The sequence below is a fragment of the Sinocyclocheilus anshuiensis genome, unplaced genomic scaffold (assembly GCF_001515605.1).
Source record: "Sinocyclocheilus anshuiensis isolate Anshui unplaced genomic scaffold, SAMN03320099.WGS_v1.1 scaffold75, whole genome shotgun sequence".
Lineage (NCBI taxonomy): Eukaryota > Metazoa > Chordata > Actinopteri > Cypriniformes > Cyprinidae > Sinocyclocheilus > Sinocyclocheilus anshuiensis.
In genome coordinates this window covers 851,311-875,211 of record NW_015549634.1, presented here as the reverse complement: position 1 = coordinate 875,211, position 23,901 = coordinate 851,311, and the positions used below count along the sequence as shown (strand labels likewise).

General features: G+C 33.9%; 1 protein-coding gene across 1 annotated transcript in view; it reads left to right on the top strand.

Moving 5' to 3' along the window:
* The window catches only part of pald1a (phosphatase domain containing paladin 1a), a 63,134-nt gene that overhangs the window by 11,016 nt on the left and 28,217 nt on the right, over positions 1-23,901 (top strand). The window contains exons 2-15 of the mRNA XM_016448664.1: positions 4,805-4,990; positions 5,077-5,179; positions 8,767-8,946; positions 9,169-9,333; positions 10,128-10,288; positions 12,383-12,458; positions 16,615-16,772; positions 17,619-17,715; positions 17,806-17,910; positions 18,635-18,730; positions 18,813-18,947; positions 21,555-21,671; positions 21,749-21,934; positions 22,702-22,899. Of these exons, the coding sequence (XP_016304150.1) occupies positions 4,818-4,990; positions 5,077-5,179; positions 8,767-8,946; positions 9,169-9,333; positions 10,128-10,288; positions 12,383-12,458; positions 16,615-16,772; positions 17,619-17,715; positions 17,806-17,910; positions 18,635-18,730; positions 18,813-18,947; positions 21,555-21,671; positions 21,749-21,934; positions 22,702-22,899 (1,950 nt within the window). The 5' untranslated portion in view covers positions 4,805-4,817. The remainder of the gene's footprint in view (positions 1-4,804; positions 4,991-5,076; positions 5,180-8,766; positions 8,947-9,168; positions 9,334-10,127; positions 10,289-12,382; positions 12,459-16,614; positions 16,773-17,618; positions 17,716-17,805; positions 17,911-18,634; positions 18,731-18,812; positions 18,948-21,554; positions 21,672-21,748; positions 21,935-22,701; positions 22,900-23,901) is intronic.

Here is a 23,901-nt window from a genome sequence, read left to right as displayed (position 1 = left end):
CATAATTACAGCGTTTGCTTCAGTCACCCTCTTCTGGACATTTTGGGTTTTCATTTTCAGAAATGTTGATGTGAGTGAGATATGTGAGCATATGGAGATTAAGAAATATTATAAGTTACAATCCTATTTACTTTATTAATACACTTATGATTTATTAGTGCATTTAGTTTTGCTGTCAACATCAATCTCTCTTATTTTCCAGAATATAGAGAAGCTTTTTTTAACCATCCAATCAATTTAATCAAAACCCACCTTCCGTTTTGGCTTTGAAGATCATGTTTCAGTCAGAATAATCAGATTATGAATGCAGCAGGTTTATAATCTTTCACCCCAGAGCATCATCTCATCTTCCTCTGGTTTGTATGAAGTGTGTGCAGTGATGCGACTGTTTGCAGACTTCTCCACACGTCTGTGACGCATTACCAATAAATAACATCATCTGCAAAAATTGACTTCTATTGTAAGAGCACTAACTGTAAATATGAGTTATTTCTGAACTGGAAACAGGGGCCTTTACCAGTTTTAATTGTCAAATTATCATTGAAATCTCACTTGTTGTCTATTAATTAAAAAACAGGGACAATACATTTCTGTAACTATTATTACAATAATAACAATAATAATAATAATAATAATAATTATTATTATTATTAACAATTATTATCATGCTGTTGTTATAATTAATGATTGTGATATCTGCATTAAAATTAGTTTTAATAAAATTCACCAAAAACCCTAGGCTAGTAAACCGTAACCATTGCAAATACCAAACAGCAGTATTATATTATAACAAAATTATGACTTTACAAAAACGTGTTTCAGAAATAACACAAAATAAATACGAGAACATATGATAAATACAACTATTTAGCAAATATTTTTAGCATTTTCTAATTGTATATATTATTTTTTAATTTCACAAACTCTGAAAATGACTGTTTCCAGTAATTAACATTTAAAATGTTTTATTTATTTTAATTTGGTTATTTATTTAAAATTTGTTTGTTTATTTATTTATCACATTTAAAAAATATTTTATTTCTTATATTATTTTATGTAATATTTTATTGTATTTTAAATGTTTTTTATTGCATTTTTTTCCAGCTTATTTTGCATTTTTGGGCTGATTTTGTACATTTAGTACATTATGTGCTTTCTGCAAATTGTTATTGCAAAGACTAAATGTTTAATATCATCGGAGTCATGTTTTCTTTTCTTTCGTGTAGTTTTGTTCATGTTTTTTTGAAGATTATGGTGTCATACGACCAGTTCATGTTGAGATCGGTCTAATTTGACTTGCTATACATGGTGTTTTTTGGTTTCATATGGTCAGTTGCAATTTATTATTTGCATTTAGCATGCATTTCCCTGCTGTATGTTGCAGGACAGACCTGTGTGACTGATTTTTGGGTCACGAGCCAGCAGTTTGAGATTGAGATGGCAGAGTTCCCAGCTCTTCTCATAGCTATAAATGTGCCATCTGATCTGTGATATACATCTCTTAAGAATGAGGAGCGTTCTGCATCCTTCCTCTGATTAGCCCGTTCGACCGCAGATGCTTCCTGCAGTCCCGTCTTCCGCCGAGGACACTGGGAGATTTTATTTTCCCTGTGAATGAGCCGCAGTAATTGGCTTTTCTGAGGGAATTCTGTCACTTTGAGAACCAGAGTTTTGTTATGCTTCCCGATTTGATTGAGCATGGAGACGATAGTGATTAAGTAGGAATGTCTTTATTGTGTGGTCGACAAACTAAAATACTAAAAAACAATAAACTAAACTAAAATAAATAACATTAACAAAGTTTTTGTATTTGCATTTAATCTTATTATTTTTTTTAATTTAAATTTTTTATATTTATATAATTTTATTATATTTATTTTTTATATTTATTTTGTCTTAGGCTCAAACTGTTTTTTTCTTCTCCTCTCACACTCAGCTGATGAGCTCATGCTGCTTTGAAATGTTTCAAGCACTAGAAATGAAGCAGTGGAAGACAATAATTGCAGGTTTGTTTCCAGGTCACGTTGACCCAGATACTGAAAAGTGACTAAAACGCTCAAAAACACCAGCGTGTCCTTGAAGATGACATGCAACCCCTGCTTTCTCCAGCAGAACTGGAAGTAAACACCTGTAAAAGTTAAGGCGAGAAGCGTGCCTGCGGTGGCCATGTAAACAGAGAGACGGGGTCGTGGCGGCTTGTTTTTCAGAGAGGATGTTTGTGAGCGATCGTCTGGCGGCCCGTGGGTGGGTTTTCAGGCCAGACGTTCATCTAGGGCGCACTTCTGCATGCTGCGCTCTGAAGATGTCACCTTAAATTTGCCCCACTTACATAAGAGCTTCATCCGGCGAGCATGAAAAACAAGCCACTCTGCAGACTGAGATTATTCAGCATGGCATATTGTCCTGTTCTGAAGAAAGAGGCTGCAGGAATCACTCGTGAGCTCGGGATAGAAAACAGGGCTCTTTATGGACCCCAAATGAGTCGGAGCTTCACATCTGCTGCAGCTGAGGCTCCAGAAGGACACGACAGATGTGTGCGTGTGTGTGTGCATGTGTGTGAATGTGTGAGTGTGTGTTTGTGTGTTTGTGTATTTGTGTGCGTTTGTGTATTTGTGTGCGTTTGTGTGTGTTTGTGTGTCCGTGTGTGTGTGTGTGTGTGTGTGTGTGTGTGTGTGTGTGTGTGTGTGTGCGTGTGCGTGCGCTGAGCTTCAAGACTCGTTTTTGTTTTACTGTGTGCATGCAGTGCAAGTAATGAACTTTTGATACATTTTTTTGTTTGTTAGTAGTACACTGTTTCCCAGTACAAATATCTAAACACTCTTAAATCAGGATGCATTTAATTGAGATGCAAAATAACCTTTATTTCTGAGCAGTTGATCAAAGTTAGGTGAGCTCATGTTTAAAACAAGAAAAAAAATTTGCTAGTGGAGTTGGAAAAATAAACTTGTTTTTCCTTTGAATTAAGTCTATTTTTCTTATCCAGTTGGCGGATTTTATATATTTAATGTTTTTGAAAGAAGTCTCTTATGTTCACCAAGACTACATTTATTTGATCAAAAATACAGTAAAAATTGTGAAATATTATTACAATTTCAAACAGCTGTTTGCTATGTTAATACCTGTTAAAATTAAATTTATTTCTGTGATCAAAGCTGAATTTTCATCATAAATACTCCAGTCTTCAGTCACATGTCACATGATCTTCAGAAATCATTCTAATATGCTGATTTGCTGCTCAAGAAACATTTCTGATTATTATCAATGTTGAAAACAGTTGTGCAAATTACAGGGGCTAAAAAGACTTTAGAAAGCAGGCAGCATCATTATATTATTTTTACACAGAGATCAGTAGCTCTATTAGTAAAATCTGTTGACTTTAGCAATCTTTGTTGCATTATATGCCAAAGGTGACGTTCAAAAACAGGAAAAAAAGACTTTTCTAACTTTTTCCCCCAAAGTTTGCATGCGTGTAACTCGAGAAGTATTAAAGATATATTAATACTCTTTAATAGTTTAGTTCTTAACCAACTTGTCTTTTAGTATCATAATTTTTAAGGCTCTATATGGTTCAGCTCCAGAGATACTGGAATCTCAATATGGCTCCAGGTGTAAATGGTACACATTTTCAGCGGTCAGAAACCAAATGTGGGACACTTTGTATATAGCTGACATTTATTGTATTTAAAGTGAAATGTCTAAAGAATAAATAATGTTGAAACTAGAAATGTAGCTTGTTTCCCTCTCAAACCAATTACATTGGATATATACACTAGCTTTTGAGGATCTTTTGGTCTACTTCACTTTGTCAGGCAGGTCCTAGTTAAGAGATTTCTTGATTGCGAACAGGTGTGGCAGTAATCAGGCCTGGGTGTGGCTAGAGAAATTGAACTCAGGTGTGATAAACCACAGTTTTAACAGGGGGGCAAACACTTTTTCACACAGGCCCATGTAGTTTTGGATTTTGTTTTCCCTTAATAATAAAAACCTTCATTTAAAAACTGCATGTTGTGTTTACTTGTGTTATCTTTGACTAATATTTAAATTTGTTTGATGATCTGAAACATTAAAGTGTGACAAACATGCAAAAAAATAAGAAATCAGGAAGGGGGCCAACACTTTTTCACACCATTGTAAGTGCCTGAGTGCTAAAAAAAATAAAAAAAACACTGAAATAGTCGTTGAACCACATTAACTTGCTCTCTGTAGTCTATACATAAAGTTCTATATTTGAAACAGTTTCAGGGATGTTTGGAAGAAGAGATTTTCCTCTTGAGGCTATAAGCAACAACGTTTGCTACTAGTAGACTATGCTACCATGTCCAAAAACCCCCGATTGCTACGAACTAATCAGATTTGCATGATCAGAATCTGTTGAATCTGAAATGGGAAGACGATTCTTGTGATGTTCTGTCTTTAGTTTAGTGCTGTCAAACGATTAATCGTGATTAATTGCATCCTAAATTAAAGTTTTTGTTTACATAATATGTGTGTACTGTGTATATTTATTATGTAGGCTATATATAAACAAAAACACATACAGTGGGCAATATATTTTGAAAATATTTACATGTATATTTAAATCCATATAATTTATATGATATATAAATGTAATTAATATAAACATAACACATTTTTCTTAAATATATACATGCATGTGTGTGTATTTATATATACATAATAAATATACACAGTACACACACATATATTATGTGAAGAAAAACTTTTATTTTGGATGCGATTAATCGGCACTACTTTAGTTCGAGTCTGATGGTGTGTAATGTGTGTGTTTGTGTTTGATTGACAGCTGCTAGAGGAGTATGGGTACGACTGCCAGCGCTGCTCCCCAGCCCACGCTGCATGAGAGTTTCCACGGCAACGGGATGATGGACAGCAGGCGGTCGACAAGCAGCGCCTCCTTCCAGACACTCAACATCCACAGCAACAAGGCCAAGTCCATCATCACTAATAAAGTGGCTCCTGTGGTCATCACGTACGTCCGGCCGTCTGGCTCTGTTCTGAGAGCGCCTGCAGTCACAGATCATTCGCCTGATTGAGTCTCTGTGTGTGTGTTTGTAGGTATAACTGCAGACAGGAGTTTCAGATCCACGATGATGTTCTCCGCACAAACTATAAAGTTGGGAGGATCTCCGATAATATGCCTGAGCACCATCTGGTCCAGGTGAGCCGGACTCTTGCTCTCATGCACTGTGGGCGAATCTCAGGAAAACGGTGCATTTTTGCAGAACATTAAGTGTATTTTTAGATTTAGTTTTTAGTTATTTGTTATTAGATTTTTTCATGACAATTAAGCACATTTTCCATTCAAATTCTCATTACTGTTACTTAAAATAAAATAATCACTAACTAAAAAAAAAAATATATATATATATAAACACTTTTTAGTGTTCAGCTAGTTGCCAAAGCAACATTTCTCATTTTCATTTAGTTGAACTCACATTATTTTTCATAACTAATGAATTAACGCATTAAGCTGACAGCCCTAATATAGACACATTAAAAAAGCCTAATAAAATGACAAACCACAAAGCAAAAGTACTAAAACTTCAATCAAAAAATTTAATTAAAATGAAACCGAACATATAAAAATAAAAACTAATTGGAAAAAAAACTAAAATAACACAGACTGTGAGATATGAGAATGTTCATTTTGAATTAGCTTTTTTAAATGAAATGAATACATTGAAAAATTTATGAGAGTATAGCAAATGCTGCCACAATGTATAAATTCAGATATTTTTAAGTCACATGAAATAAAAATAAATAATTAAATAATTAATAACCTTACATTAATGGGGTGGGATTATATATTTTATTTTATTTTATTTTGCAGTACAGTAATGAGAATCAGAAAAATCTGCTTAAATACTATGATGAATTTTTTGTACAAAAAAGTACAAAAGTGCAGTACGTACAGTACCATAGTAAATAGTAATCAGTAAATGTCATACCGTAGTACCATAGCACCATATTAAATGCCATATCAAATTTTTGTTTTTGCAGGCTACAACAATATGCAAGCTCTGTTTATTTATGCAGTAAATACCATGGTACATGAATATGATAATCATTATGTGTTGATATATACCATGGTGCCACCACAGTAATGTTTTTGTTCACTCTTAATGTCAGATCTGACCTCATTTGTGACCCTGGACCACAAAACCAGTCATAAGGGTCAATTTTGTGAAATTGCTGAAAGCTTTCCATTGATGTATGGTTTGTTAGGATCGGACAATATTTGGCTGAGATACAACTATTTGAAAATCTGGAATCTGAGGGTGCAAAAAAATCTAAATATTGAGAAAATCATCTTTAAAGCTGTCCAAATGAAGTTCTTAGCAATGCATATTACTAATCAAAAATTAAGTTTTGATATATTTACGGTAGGAGATTTACAAAATATCTTCATGGAACACGATCTTTACTTAATATCCTAATGATTTTTGCCATAAAAGAAAAATCTATAATTTTGACCCATACAATGTATTGTTGGCTATTGCTACAAATATACCCCAGCGACTTAAGACTGCTTTTGTGCTGCAGGGTCACATTTGCTTCATAAGTCACAGTGGATTCCAGTGTATTTGTGTCTAAATGGGAGGACAGAGCCACGGCTCGTAAATGTGTCCCGGCGCATCTCTGTCTCTTCACAAACAGAGCGCAGCGAGTGTGTCATTAATTACCGAGCCGCTGCTCTGCGCTCTTTAGTCTTCGCAGGACGTTTGCACCTTTCTCTGAAGGCTTTGAAGCTCCTCGCCTCCCGCTGGCCACTCGTTCCCTTTGTTTGCTCGTTAGTTTCTGTTTGCTGACGAGCCAATGATGAGTTTCGCTGCAAGTCAACAGATAACACAAAGCGGCCGCTTGTCAAACACTCGCCATTGTTCCGGTGCCTTTCCAGAACATCGCGTTATTTGATGATCTTCTGGAGTTGAATGCTCAGGTTTTCTACATCATAAAGTAGTGATTAGGCGTTTAGCAGATCATTTTATAAAAGCTGGGGCTAATGCTACATGAATGGCATGTCAGAATTTTCATAATTAACATTTTCCAACTGTAAAAATCTTGATGAACCCTTGTTATGAAAGCTTCTTCCTCTTGCCTTTTGTGGCATCATCAGTGCTACTTTAGTATTGCTTATGCACTATTTTATTTTATTTAGTTAATTTTTTTTTTTATTTTTATATTACTGTTTTGGTTTAATTAAATTGTATTTTTTTTAGTGCTAAAACTTTAACCAAAAATGAAAATGAAAACAGAGATTCTAAAAATAAAAAGTAATTTAAATTATGAATAAAAAATAAATAAATCTGTACATTTTGATATGACATTTTGACAATGACCGCTTTTGTTTTATTTTTTACATTACTGTTTAGGTTTAATACATGTTTTTTTATTTCAGTGCTAAAACTTCAATCAAAAAATAAAACGAAAATGGAGATTATTAAACAAAACTAATTAAAATTATGAATAAAAACTAAAAATACTAAATTAACACTGACTTTAAAACGTGAACATTTTAATTTTAATTTCTTTTTAAATTAAATAAATTAAAAGCAGTATAACAAATGCTACCACAGTGTATACATTTAGATATTTATAGGCAAATGAAATAAAAATAAATAATAAACTCGTATAAAAAGACCCAAAATAGCAGCAAATCCAACAGTTAAAGCTAGTTGTGTGCCTCATTTCTGTTTGATGTATTATTTTATCTGCTGCATGGATTTGATTCCTACAGAATTTTTTTGTTAGCTTGAATGCAATGGAAACTGCTTTGGATAAAAGCATCTGCCAAATGCATAAATGTAGAGGTGTGTTAATTTAGTGATTTTACCGGCATCAACAGCAAATCAAATTATTTTGCCATTATGAACGTTGCCATAGAAATTGTGAGTTTATATCTCATAATTCTGAGAAAAGAAGTTAGTATTGTGAGGTATAAACTAAACTAAAAAAAATCAGAATTATGAGATAAAAACTAAAAAATGTCAGAATTGGTAGAGAAAGAAAAAACTCTGAGACATAAACAAAAAAAATCTAAACTGAGATATAAAGTAAAGAAATTCAGAATTTCTAGAAATAGTCAAAACGGAGATATAAAGTAAAGAAATTCAGAATTGATAGAAATAGTCAAAACTGAGATATAAAGAAATTCAGAATTTCTAGAAATAGTCAAAACTGAGATATAAAGTAAAGAAATTCAGAATTGATAGAAATAGACAAAACTAAGATATAAAGAAATTCAGAATTTCTAGAAATAGTCAAAACGGAGATATAATGTAAAGAAATTCAGAATTTCTAGAAATAGTCAAAACTGAGATATAAAGTAAAGAAATTCAGAATTTCTAGAAATAGTCAAAACTGAGATATAAAGTAAAGAAATTCAGAATTTCTAGAAATAGTCAAAACTGAGATATAAAGTAAAGAAATTCAGAATTTCTAGAAATAGTCAAAACTGAGATATAACTAAAGAAATTCAGAATTGCGAAGGGAAAAAAAGCCAGAATTGTGAGATATAAATTTGCAATTGTGAGCGGAAAAAAGAAAATAATTTTTTTGTTTTTTATTCAGTGTCAGAAACTTCTGTCAGTGTCAGACAGGCTTCCATGTCTTTGCAAAACATTTTAATTAGAAGACACAATTGAGTTGGAAGGAAAAGCAGCATTAATTCTGCTTAAAAATACCTTTTTTGAGTGTTTAAAGTGGCGGTAAAGACGGCTGATGATCTGATCGCGCTCTTCTCAGGGCTCTTACTTCATGGTGCAGGATGTTTTCAGCAAAGCGGACGTCCTCAGCACCAGCGGCTCGTACGGAGCGCCCAACTTCCGCCAGAGCAAAGGCAGCTTCCCGCTCTACGGCATGGGCCAGCCCAGCCTGAGTGGCTTCAAACAGGTCCTCCACAGACTGCAGGGTCAAGGCCATCAGGTCAGTGCGTGGAAATCTCCTGCAGCTTCTATCAAGAGAAAGCGATGTGCAAATAATGCTGCTGATAAGGTGTTTGTCACACCTGCGGTGCTGATTAAACTGATGCTTTGAATGAAACTCTGTTGAGTTCGAGCAAATGAGTTTAAATAACCATCATGATTACTGACTTTGTTATGAGTCGAGTTTTATTTGGCCTGATTTACATGCGTTTGCTCTCAAAAGGAGGTGATTTTCTTCTGTTTGCGTGAGGAGCCCGTTGTGTTCCTGCGTTTGGAGGGAGACTTCCTTCCTTACACTCCCCGGAGGAAGGAGAACCTTCATGAGAACCTGCATGATCTCGGACGCGACGCTTGCTCAGAGAATCTAGAGCTCACCATCAGAAAAGAGGTCAGGAGATGAGAATATAGAGGATACGATCAACAGAACAGAAAAAAGTTAATGACACTCCCTTAATTTATTCGGAAACATAAACAAATACAGACAATGAATGCAGGCCTGGATGAACATTTGAACTGAATTAAAATTCATTTTGATATGATATACAGTAACTATCCTGAGATCAGGGAAAAAATGATGAACTATATAATATAATATAATATAATATGTAATTTAGGATTAATAATACTTATATTAATGCATTATTATTATTATTAATATTTAAGCAGTGAGGCATACTTAATAATAATAATAATAATAATAATAATAAATGAAAACAATTCTGATCTCAGGATTAAATATATTTATATGAATTCATTGTATATTAAATACTATTATATTAAAGCAGTGAAATATACTATTTAGTTATAAATAATAAATCATTTAAATGTTTTCTGATCTCATGATTAATTATAATATGATAAAAACTTTTGATAATATTAATATGGAATAGTATAGGCAAGACAACAAAGACATTGTGTTGTTATTGGGTATAAGAACATAAAACAGGACAATTAAATCTAAATTTGTTTAAAAAATATGATATAAACCTTTCATGTTATAATACATGAAAATAGCATAAATAGAACAATTAAATTTCTAAGCACTTTGCACGTTTTTTAAAAATGATTTCCCCATTTTGACCCAAATGTTTATGCTTTCCTGTCATTTTAATTTCACGCTAACATCACAGATGGACCTCCTCTCATGTGCATGTGCTGATCTGAAGTTATTTGTGTTTTCAGCTTCAGGACTTCGCCAAACTCAACGACAACGTGTTCTACGTCTACAACGACATCGAGCATTTTAAAGGAGAACCTCAGAAGATCTCCATCAGCTGTGAGGAAGACATTCACGTCACAGAGGAGGTGTATAAGCGGCCGCGCTTCACCCTGCCCACATACAGGTACACAGAACTGCTTCTTCATTGTTACATGTGGTCTAAACTGGTGTTTCCCAACTACTTAATTATTTTAAATCAGTGCTATTGGTCATTGTCTTGTCCATTTGTGGGTTTTACAAATATTTAACCAATGAAGAGCATTCAATGGAGCATGTGACTAAACCTCGTAATGCCATTGGATCCTCAAATTGTCCGTCAAACCTCATAACTCCACCCCGCTTCATTCAGAATGAAGTGCTACTTCTTCACAATTAAAGGGTTAATAAAGAACTGATGTTTGAATAAGAGCAGCCTTTCCTTTACACAAGAAATGCTGTGTATAAAAGCTAATGTTTTTGTGTTTTTAAAGAGCAGAGAAGAGTCTTAGCATTTGCTGTCTAGTTGTAGCCAATACACTTTTGTACTTTTCAAATATCCTGTGCATCTTTTATATCATGAAATTTTTGGCCAAATGTATTAAACAACGAGAAACTGAACGCCCATATACAGTAGCTACAATAAACTTTATAACCTGCAAACTGATGAAAATGATTAATATACTGTCTCAGATGCGGCCGTTCTTATGACGGACAAAACACCTCGTTAACTCCATTTGAATATGATTTTTAGAAAATGTTAAGTGCAAGTGTCTGATCATATATGTCTTAAGTCGCTGGGGTATATTTGTAGTAAAGTAAAGATCATGTTCCATGAAGATATTTTGTAAATTTCCAACACAGCGGTGATTCGATACTGAATGAATCCACGAATTTAAACGAATCAAGTGAGTCAATGATTCAGTAACCCTTTCATAAAGACAGACGCCTAGATTCTGAATGAATCAGCCGTTTGAATGAATGACTAATGACTCTCGCATTAAAACAGTCATTTACCGCCATCTACTGGTGGTTTAGTTTCATATTTAAAAGTATTGCATTTTCCCCAAAATTTTTAACTTGTATGTTCAAAAATATTTAAAACATTAATCTTATAAAATTGTAAAAGTGTAAATGCATTTATGGCACCTCAGCTTCATCCAACAGTCTGTGTAAATACATCTAATGCCTCTTCATATGCAGCTTCTGTTTCCTCTGCAGTGTAAAGATGGAGTTTGTTGATAGTATGCGCACTCTAATGTGAACACTAAAATTTGCAAAAATATATTACTCCATGCTCACGAAGAGAAGTATGAACACCGATGACAACAGAGTTGCACTGTCCAAGAAGTTTGTGCTATAAATGTGCTTTTTTACTTGAAGCATATATTGTCTTTTCCCTTTATTTTGTTGTCAGAGTGCACCAGAATGCTTCATTTACATGTTAAATCCTCAAAAACTTTCTTCTTTCTTCCACACCCCCCTGCAAGGCTTATATTCAGAACTATGTCACCTTTAACCTCTTGTGAGTTTGCAGGTATGATGTATAAAGCCAAAATACTAACTCTGATGATGCGTTGTTTGTTTAATTATTGAGAGGGAAAAAAAACTTTCCTCCTTTGTACATTTATGTTTTTTTTTTTTAATGCTTGCTGTGCCGTGGGATTTTTTTACTTACCAAAACTGTGCCGCGGCAGAAAAAAGGTTGGGAAAAAGACAGAAAGGCCTACTATAACTCATTGGTTAAGAGAAATATCTTCATGCATTGCAATGGAAAAGATAACCTATATGCTTAAGGGTAAACCAGCTAAATTTAAGAAAATCGGGAGTCCATTTTTATTATTTATTGAATGTAGGGATATTAACAATATAATAGAGGAGCAAAATTATTGATTGGGTATTTAAATATATTTTAATGTGCATTATTTTAACCCCTTACAACTGCGGTTGTTATTGTTTGCAATGGATTATTAAATCTAACTTCCAAAGTACAGACTGTATTAACCCGTATGTTGGTTTTGTGCTTTACAATTTTATGTAATATGAGCCCCTAGTGTTTGTTTGTTTTGTTTTCTGTACATAGTAAGTATTGTTACAGACACGGTATGTACATGTGTCAGTCTTGTAAGTGTTTCAAGAAAATTTAATAAAAATAATATTACAAAAAATAAAGGTTGGGAAACGCTGGTCTAAATGGTTAATAATAATAATATAAATAAAAAGTGTAAATGTGTTTGTGCAGGTATTATCGTCTGCCTCTGCCGACGGATGGAGCGCCGCTGGAGGACCAGTTTGACGCGTTTGTGAACGTTCTCCGGGTAAGAAATTCTCCTGAAAACGCCAGCATGAACTCCATGACCTTTCTGATAATTGCGCTGTGATCTAAATTGATGCATCGGTCAGCTGATATAATGTGAGAGGCATAAACGCATCAGCCGAATAGTTTTCTCGTGATGCTTCACGCCAATTCAGCCGGCAATGTGATTAAAGCCTCTGAAGATGTTTGACGTCTTTGAGACGGTGGAATCTAAACACGTCAGATGCTTTAAAGCGCGTCGGAGCTGTAATATTTAACGTGTTTAGATAGAAGGAAATGAGTTAATGGAATATTCTGGAGTCTGTAGATCATCAGACGGACTGAAGACAAACGCTCTCATTCAGTTACAAAACAAGAGCAGCATCCAAACCCAAACAAAACCTCATTGTTTTCTCTTTCTCTGCACAGCGATTATAGAAATGTATAATGTATACTCTAATCATTTTTTGCAGTGTAGTTTGAGTTTTGCTTAAAACAAGAAACTGAGTTTTATTTTAGGGTCCGTTACACGTTGCATGTACTTACTGTAGTAATAACAAAAAATATGCATAATTACATGTAACTAACCCTATCCTAAGTACATGTTGTTAATTAATTACTCGGTACTTAAAGGCACAATATGTAAGTTTTCGCTGCTAGAGGGCGCGTATTCAAAACAAACAAAGCAAAATATATAACACTGTTCTAGTGGTTTTTGGATATTTTAATTAAAAAATATCTATTTATATCTTTAAATATATTTACACTGTAACAGTGATACCAATAACAATGAGTGTAACCAAAAATTAAAACTCAATATTATTCTATATGCAATTATTGCATAGCCTATATTTGCTCAATCCAAGAAAAAATATTAGTCAAGCTTTACTATAAGGTCCCATTAGTTAATGGATTAACTAGCATTGGGCAATACATTTGTTTTATTAATCTTAGTTAATAAAAATACAACTGTTCATTGAATATGCATTTATTATTATTTTATTATTATTGTTAAAACAGTGAATTATACCACTTAACAACAACAAAAGCAACAATCATAACAATAATAATAATTACAATACAAAAATGTAAAAAAAAAAGTTTTCTGATCATAGGATTGTATTATATATATATGAATATGAAATTATTATTATATAATTAATTAATTAATTATAGTAATTATTATTAAAGCAGTGAATTATAATATTTAATAATAATAATAAACAAACTGTTTAAAAACAAATTTACTATGCATTGATTATGTATAGTAATAATAATAATAATACAGCCTTTTTTATTTATTTATTTTTCTACAGGTAGATCTGTCAGTCTATCACTAGTTTTACCATGGTAAAGTGTGTCAGTGTGGTGTTTTTGTCTATTCAGAGCTCAGTTTGTGTGTTTGCATCAGTCATGTGCCCGATGAATGAGACTTCCTTCGCATGTCTTGTGTTTCCTGTTTCTCGGGTTTAAGAGGACAGAAGCTGAAGCCACAGATTTGTCGAGTTTAAGATTAGAAAGTAAACCACAGGCTGACTGCGCAGAAATGAGTCCATCTCTGATAAAAGCTTCATATTCTGTGTGATATGATGCATTCTGCTCATGCAAATCCCCAGAATGCTTTTAAAGGGGTCATAGGATGCCCATTTTCCACAAGTTGATATGATTCTTTAGGGTCTTAATGAAAAGTCTGTAACATAGTTTGGTTAAAATTTCTCAATGGTAGTGTAAAAAAACACCTTTTTTACCCTGTCAAAAACAGCTCTTTTCAGAGCATGCAGATTTGTAGCATTTTCCTTTAAATGTTAATGAGCTCTGCTGACTCCGCCCCTCTCTTCCGAGCGAGACTTTACTTTAGCTGCATTCATCGTGAAACTTGCTAATTAGCACATTATTAGGAAAGGTGATTTGCAAAGATTTGTTAAAAAAACCTTACACTCACTTCTTCTGTAGATGAGGCTGGCTCACGAATGATTCGCGCGAACATAGATGCATTCTGTGTGACGTCACACAGACAGGCATCTGAGATCGGCTCGATTTGAGAAAGGGGTAAAGATTTTAGCAGATTAACAATAAAACACTGGGTGGATTTTTATCATTATAGGGTGGTTGTGTACACACACTGCCAACACACATTTCAGTTCAAACAACTTGTAAAAGTGCATGTAGCATCCTATGACCCCTTTAAAACAAGCTGTTTTGTTGCATATGTCGGCAGTGCATGGGCGGCGAGAAATCATTTGTCTATTTAAAGCGTCCTGACAAACTGCAGGACTCGAGCTGTTATTTTAGCCCTGCCAATAGAACGATACACAGGAAGCAGCTTTTATAAAAGAAAGAGGCCACTTCCTGTCTCGCTCCAGGGCTGCTAACACGCCTCACGCAGCGAGCAGATCCCCAGAAGAGACCGGATCTCATTTAATCACTTCACTGTAGATTGAAATTAATTTGCACATTTCTAAACCGAAACAGAGACTCATTATTTATAGCATTTCCAGTGTGCAGGAATGGACAGTATAGATATAAATAAAGCAAATAAAGAGGAAAATGAAAGAATATTAGTGTTCGTTGTAATTTTTATTTTTAATCAAACATATTTAAGGTTTTGTTTAAAATAAAACCAAAAGTTTTATTTCAGGTAAATAAGCTAAATTAAGGATTCCCAAACTTTTCTTGTCTGCCAAACCCCGTTGAGGTAAAATATTTATTTTTAAGATTTTAAGTTAATATAAAACATTTACAATTATCTGAAGGTTGTTAATGGACACATGACATGCATGTAAACACATTCAATTATTTCATATTATTTTATATAAAATAATTTGTATATATTTTTAAAATGCATTTTATATTTTATATATTTAAATTTTTTTAAATAATTTTTTATAAAAAACATATTCATTTTAATTTGGGTCAAGTATCATTGAGATACTTTTATACTTTTTTTTTTATATTTTGAATTTGAGTTTTATTTTTGTAATTTAATTTTAATTTTAGTTAAAGTTTTAGTTATTTTGTTTTGTGTTGGTCATTTTTATTAGTTATTGTTTTAGGTCTATATAGTTTTTATTTTAGTACATCAAGTTAAACTATGAAAATGATAAATGTTTCTTTGTCAACTGGCTGAAATAAAATACATGTTATAGATAGTTAGGGCAAAATACATTACCAAAAATGAAGTAGTCAGACATTCGTCAGTCATAAATACTGACATTAACATACAGGGAAAATATGTAACGAATGCTTCGCAGATACAGATTGGGTAAATAATGTTTTGTTTTGATTAAAAGATTAACATTAACATTAACCGGCTGCATATCATGTTGTTTATTACTTATCAGAGCTGATGAAACCAGAGATTTGCACTAAATAAAACCAAATAATCCACATAAAATGAAATCAACAGATGCTAGAAGTATTCGATGAAGCCCAATATGCATGTTTACTCTAACTGTATAGAGATTTTCATGAAGAAAATTAACGAATATCCTGCTAATTTGTTCTGACTTTGAAGCATAGTCTACTGCCACATAAAACTAAAAATATGAGCTGCTGTGAAAACTGCTCAAAACAAACACAGCTAGTTTTATCCAGACAGCGGATATAATAATAATATAATAATAATAATAATAATCCGATAATATGCGGATGTCATTCCTGAAACTTTGCAGCGTGTATGTGGCCGAAAAATAAAAGTTCTATACAAATAATTATTCGCGATTCTTTCTCGAGTCGATTTTGATCCACGAATCGATTCTGCATCGGTTTATCGTCGCAGCCCTGATAGATAGATAGATAGATAGATGGATGATGGATAGATGGATGGATAGATAGATAGATAGATAGATGATGGATAGATAGATAGATAGATAGATAGATAGATAGTTTTAGTTAAGTATGATCTCCCTGATTTCTTTTACGTTTTTTTTTTATTTTGCATTTTTATGATTTTATGAACCCTTATATTTCCCTCATGAATCCCTAGGGTGGGAAACCCTTAGTTGATTGGTGTTAGATTTAATTGATTTCATTATTAAAAGAAAACTTTGCAAACAGTTTCCTGAGATGTTTATTCCAGTGGATCAGAGCTGTATGTGCATCGCTGGAAATGTGACGCTCAGATGAACGGACTGAATGCTCTCGACTCACTCTTCATTCACTCTCTCTTGTTCTGTCAGGAGAATCCATCTCTGTCCTCGAGTCGTGACGCGTCGCGGCCTCTTCCGGCTCTGCTGTTTAGCTGTCAGGTCGGCGTCGGCCGAACCAATCTGGGAATGATCCTGGGATCTCTGGTGATGATGCACCTCACGCGGGCGGCACAGGAGCCGACAGCACCGTAAGACCCCAACACATCACATGATCACACTAGCACTCAGAATGTTAGGGGGTCGGTAAGATGTTTTTGTTTTTGAAAGATTCTCTTAAAAAACAAAGACTCTCTGCTCATCAAGGCTGCATTTATTTGATCAAAAATACAGTAAAATTGTGAAATAATATTGCAATTTGAAATAGCTGTTTTCTGTGTGAGTATCTGTTAAACTGTAATTTATTCCTGTGATCAAAGCTGAATTTTCAGCATCATTACTCCAGTCTTCAGTGTCACATGATCTTCAGAAATCATTCTAATATGCTGATTTGCTGCTCAATAAACATTTCTGATTATTATCAATGTTGAAAACAGTTGTGCTGCACAAAATTTTTGTGGAAACCGTGATGCATTTTATTTTTTAGGATTCACAGACGAATAGAAAGTTCAAAAGAACAGCATTTATTTGAAATAGAATCTTTTGTAACATTATAAATGTCTTTACTGACACTTTTGATTAGATTAATGCATCCTTGATGAATAAAAGTAATAATTTATTTTTAAAAAATCTTACTGACCAGAAACTTTTTGTATATTCATTCACATTTTTTTGCATGCTTAAGAATGTTTAATAAAGATGTGTATTTGTGTATATTATGTGCATTTACATTTAGTCATTTAGCAGACGCTTTTACCCAAAGCGACTTACAAATGATGACAGTAGAAGCAATCAAAACTAACAAAAGAGCAATAATAAGCAAGTGCTATGACAAGTCTCGGTTAGCCTGAATAACGCAGTACACAGCAAGGTTTTTTTTTTATATACAGTTAAAGTGTAATTTTGCATTTAATGTGAATGTTGTCACATGTTTATAGAGCTGAAGAGGATGCAACAGACAAACCTAAAATGCAGTTCCAGGTTATTCAGACCCTCATCAGGAAGCTTCCTAAAGGTCAAGAGGTCATGGAAGAGGTTTGTATTTGAATGTGTTCAATCTAATATTTGTATGTAAACACTGAGAGATCCCAGATGAGCTGTTGACCGCGTCCTGCTGTGTTTCAGGTGGACCGAGCCATCGATCTGTGCTCTGAGATGCACGACATCCGAGAGGCCATTTATGAAAACAAACAAAAGCTGGAGGGAATCGGTGAAGACTATCAGATCCAGGTGGGCATCTGCTTATGATATTAGTCAAGGTGAATGTGTTTCATTTTTCACTGTCGCTAGAATTAAATAAGCAGTTTTTTGCTGCTTTTTACACGACTGGTCAGAGTTTTTAATTTTGTTTATTTTAAAATATATATTTTTTTCATGTTTTAGAATGATTTCTGAAGATCATGTGACACTGAAGACTGTAGTAATGATGCTGAAAATTCAGCTTTGATCACAGAAATAAATTACAGTTTAACAGATACTCACATACAAAACAGCTATTTTGAATGTTAAAAATATTTCACAATTTTTATTATGTTTGATCAAATAAATGCAGCCTTGGTGAGCAGAAACATTCCATCTTAATTATTCTAAATGGATAATGGAGGCTGACGAAGACGTTTTGAGCTCTGCTTTATCTGAAAGATGGATTTCTCATAATACGAGCCCCGAATCTGAAGACTAGCAGTGTTTAAAGCGCTTCATAACTCTGTCAGGCTTCATTACACAGACTGGACAGATGAGTGTGTGTAAGACGTTTGAGACTCTTTATGCATCACTGAGCTGCTTCTGTCCGTCTCCAGTTATTCTTCTTCTCTGGACAAACTGAAATCTTATTCTATCTAGTTTTGCTTGTGGATCACTTGTGTGCAGAACCAGATTTACGGCCCACAGCTGGACAGATTGTAAATAAAGTGTATTTTCTGTTGTCTCTGTGTGTGTGTGTGTGTGTTTTCAGGGAAGCAGCACTAAAGATTACTTCCTCCATCGAACTCTACAGAGTCTAGAGCGATATTTCTACCTGATCGTCTTTAATGCTTACCTGCATGAACAGGTACAGTGTGTTTTCAAGCCACTCTTTTAAGAGTCACTATTCATTTGCTAGTCATATTTATTGTTGTTCCTCTCTGTTCTAGTATCCGCTGGCGTTCGCCTGTAGTTTCAGCCAATGGCTGTGCTCTCACGCCTGGATGTACCGCCTCCTCTCCTGCATGAACCAATCAGAGCTCAGAGCACCAGCTGACCTGCTCACGAAAGGAGCTCGAGTTCTGGTGAGAAACATCAACATCATTACCCATCTGACATTGCTTGGAATATATTAAGGACACCAATTATCATTACAACATTTTAAGCAAAATCATCCTTTGATTAGAAGATTTAGTTCAAGAGAAATGGAATATTACAATTGATGCAACATTCCAAATTCTGTTACATTCACAGTGATACAAAGTTTCAAATTAACTGAATTTAAACGGAACAAACAGCACTGTCAACTCAAAATGAAACGAAGTATCAAAATGGAAAAAGTATAAAACTATCATAAACGTTTTACAACTCCAGTCTAACTCGTGTGCTATATTTCAAATCTTCTGAAGTCACAGACTACATTTACCTGCACATCAGATTTCATTTAAGCTTGGTATAATCAAGTAGTTTATATGATGTTTATATGCATACAGGCATCAGAATATTCCTTGACTAGATTAGTAGATTATGGCGATCTACACATGTATGTTTCCTTTCACAGTGTTATGTCTTGGTAGATTTAAAATGCTGTTGTTTGCTCGGTTATTACATTTATTACTACGTTTCACAATAATTTAATTAGGACTAATATTATCACATTCAAAAATGCCAGACAACAATGGCAGAAAATGGAAAGAATCAGGCCATTATTGTTGTTGTTGTTGTTGTTATTGTTGTTGTTGTTATTAACAACAACAACAATAATAATAATAAATACACTTTAGATATAAAATAATGCTTATTAAATTAATAATATTTGTATTAATATTATTTAAAAAATAGAAACATCTGCCTATTCCAAATTTCACTGTATTTTTTTGTCTGCAGAACAAATTGATTAAAACATTTTAACTTGCAAGGTAAATAATTAAGAAACTTCAATGCATTTCTGGAGTAACAGCAAAACAGATTTAAAAAAAAAAGTAAATTATTAAAATACATTTATATTCACTTATTATTATTATTATTATTATTATTATTATTATTATGATTAATAATAATAATGATTTTTTCCCCCGTTTTGTGCTGTTGTTGTCAGGTATTCTTGAAAGTGTGAAGTGTCATTCTTAATTAAATTAAGAAAACTAGTAATAAAACTAATAACTGAGCATAATGTTTGGCAGCATCATAATCCTCTTGATAAATAACACTGGGAACGGAAATGCACATGTGTAGATCGCCATGCTAAAATCAACCATGCATGCAGGAATATTCTGATGCCTGTACACATATAAACATTCTATGGTTGCAACCCTAATATAAAGCTTAAACAGAATTTGTTGTGCATGTAAACAAAGTCAGAGTCAGTGAATAATCATTACTGAAATAGCACTTTTGGTCTGCTCCTCACACATACTGACCTGAATATACTTTTCCTGACAGCCTAGTCTTCATTCACTTGCATTATTTTGTAAAGAGCAGAATGAAGAAATCTTGATGATCTCAACAGATGCTCTACTTTCTCTCCTGATTGTGGAAGTGTTTCACTATTGAGATTAATGTAGATTTGCGCTGCACTTTCTCACTTAGCAACAGTATCTAAGGAAAGTGTGACTGTTGTAAAAGTGTGATGCTGTGGCTTGGCTTTTCTTTCTAAGCAGCAGCCTTGAACAATTTCTTTAGTGCTGAATTGACTGAACTGAGGAAGTCGAACTACAAATGTCTTAAGTGGCATTCTTTTACAAACAGGCTTCAATACAGACCTTGATCGTATAAAATAACTTTGATGGGTGTTTTAATAGACTGTGAGTGTTTCAACTCCTCTAGGACTCTTTTTGTAAATTCTATTGATTCATGTGAAATTATTTTTAATGCAAAATTTCGATTTATAATTTTTTATTCTCATATTTTGCTATATTTTACCCTGTTTTTTTATTTTTTGCCGAAATAGCCATGATTGCTTGCTAGTACAACAAATCAAATTATTGTTTATTTTCAACAAATTATTTTCTGGAGGGGCTTTACTTTCAAAAAATGTTATGTGTCCACCTCAGATATCTAATAACTAAAAAATGTTTTTACTTTATTTATTTTTTGAGGTTTGCAATTGTTCCTACAGTTTGAGATGTTTTGAATACTGTTTAAAACCCTTTTAACTTCATTTTTCTTTATATTACTTTATTAACAGGGTTGAATGTTCATGCTCGACAAATGGAGCCAATATAATTGTGCAAAAATGTCAATTATAATAATTATATATATATATATATATATATATGTATATGTGTGTGTGTGTGTGCATTATATATATAATTATTATTGTTATTATTATTATTATGGAAAGGAGCTAAACTACAAAAATCAAATATAATAATAACAACAACAACCATTTTTATTTTATTTAGTTTTTTTTATTTTATTTATCTATTTATTTATTTTAATAGCTCTTTTCTAAAACCCAAGGTTGTTTTACAAAGTTAGAAAAAAATCTAAAAATAATAATAAAAATAACCTATCGTAACAATAATCCAAAATTAATCATTTGTACCCTCTTCGTAGTCTCTGAATATTAAACTGGGGAATTATTTTGACAGCAGTTACACATTATCTTAAGATGACACATTTCTCTGTAAACCTTGACTAAACCAATAAGGATGATGGATTGTTTCTGAAGAGGTGTGTTGTATTTCTAGGTTGCAGATGAATATTTAGCACCTGACGTTCTGAGCACCATTAAGCAGATGAAAGTGGCTAATTTCAGACGAGTGCCCAAAATGTCAATCTATGGGATGGCACAGCCGACATCTGAGGTAACTCTTCCCAAAAGCCCCTTCAGACTGACTTTGTTAATTGTTAATGCTCACCGACAGCATCGCTCATGTTTCAGGCGACGGGAGCCGTTCTGGAGTATCTGACGGATGAGAAGAGGAAACACAGCAGTGTATTGTGGGTAAATTTGCAGGATGAGCTGGTTCTGGAGGCCAACGGCCAGATCTTCTGTCCCAGAGAGCCCACGCGTGTGGACCAGCACATATGTGTGCTCTCCTCACAGACGCACCAGATCGAGATCGAGGTCAGAGTCTGCTTTTGCTTGTTGTTATATGTGACCCGTGCTGGCAAAATGAGTGTGAATGCACACGGGCTAGTTTTCAGCTACAGGCAAAAAAGTGAAAAATGTCGATTTTTGAAGTTTTCACAAAAATGAGTTCATTGAACCCTCATCTAGCGATCCCAATGCTCTAAATAGCAATTAAACATCTAAAAGTATCTTTATTTTTACGTTTTCTGAGAGGAGTACCCTTTCTCTGTTAGCTTCTTGCGCTGCCACTCATCCGAAGCGCACACATAAAGCGCTCTATCCAGGGGCGTAGTTTGTGGGGGGGATAGGGGGGAAATAACCTTTTATAAGCGCTAACTTCACGTATGAACTGAACGGAGCAGTTTATCAGCACAATATGACTGAAGCACAGTTCTTGAGCATCGCACGAATCACTGTATACTCCACACGCGTTCACCAGTGCACTCGAAGTGTGATGAGATTTGCGTGAGCAAATTCTTTTTTTTTATTCATATATAATTATTTATTAGCTTTTCATCAGTTTGTTAACCCTTGCTCTACACATTGAACAGCATCTGTATCTCTGTGTGTGCGTGTGTGTGTGTGTGCGTGCTTGTGCGTGTGTGTGAGAGAGTGTGTGTGTGTGTGTGTGTGCGAGTGTGTATGTGTGTGTACATGTGTGTGCGTGCGTGTGCACGTGTGTGCGTGTGTGTGTGTGCGCGTGTGTGTGCGTGCGTGTGCGTGAGAGAGTGTGTACACGTGTGTGTGTGTGTGTGACATAGAGGCTGGAAACAGCTCTGAAAGAGGAAGTTGTGGGAAGTCAGAAATGGATTGAAGTGACTCTGGAGCAGGAGAAGCAGATGAAGATGTTCAAGAGCTGTTTGACGGTGCAGGAGATCTTTAACCAGCACAAGAGTTCACACCAGGGACTGCAGTACAGACGGATACCCTTCCCAGAATGCTCTTCTCCGACTGAAGAGGTGAAATGCGCTTTAACAGACCTGTAAAAGATCTTCCCGTTGAGATGCAATGATGAAGGCTAATGACAAGACAAAGAAAAGACCTTCTGCTCCCTCTAGTGTTCTTCAGAGTCACTGTTAGTTTCGATTTTACAGAAATATTTCACCCAGAAATTCTATTCTATTCTATTCTTTTTATTTTATTTTTGACCCAGAAATATGTGATTAACTAACCCTCAGGTTATTTTATTTTATTTATTTTAGGTTTGTTTATTTTATTTTATTTTTTATTTTAATTTAGTATTTATATAAAAAAAATATATTTATTTTAATATTATTCTGTTATTATTATTGTTATTATTATTTTATTAATTTTTTTTATTTTACTTTAGTTTTTTTTAAAGAAACCATGATTATCAAGCTCCAAAATGGACAAAAAAAAAGCACCTTCAAGTAGTCTGTATCACACATGCAAAGTCTTCTGAAGGCAATCAATAAAGATTCAAATGTGATTAAATAAGATAAAATTAATAAGATGTAGATAAAAAAAAGCATGGCACCTTGACTTCAATGGTTCTCGTGTGTCTCATAAAAAGCAAACCCAAAAAGCTCCAAATTTCTCTCTTTGTGTTCAAGTCGTAAAGAATGGCATGATCGTGGTTAAATAGGACAGCAGTGTCATTTATGGGTAAACTATCGCTGAAATAGACTTCAGAATGTAAACCTGGTTTTATTGGGTTCAGTCTGACAGTTTCATTATCTTTCTTTTGTGTGCTTTATAGAGTCGTATGAATGTGTTTGTGAAAGTGATTTATCAGTCTTTCATTCGGTCACATTGATAATGTGTTTGTGTCTCTCTCTCTCTCTCTGTGTGTGTGTATTAGAATTATCAACAGTTGTGCTGCCAAATATTTTTTTGGAAAGTGCGATTCTTTTTTCAGGATTCTTCGATTAATAAAAAGTTAAAAGAACAGCATTTATTCAAAATATAAATATTTTCTAACAATATAAATCTTTGCTATC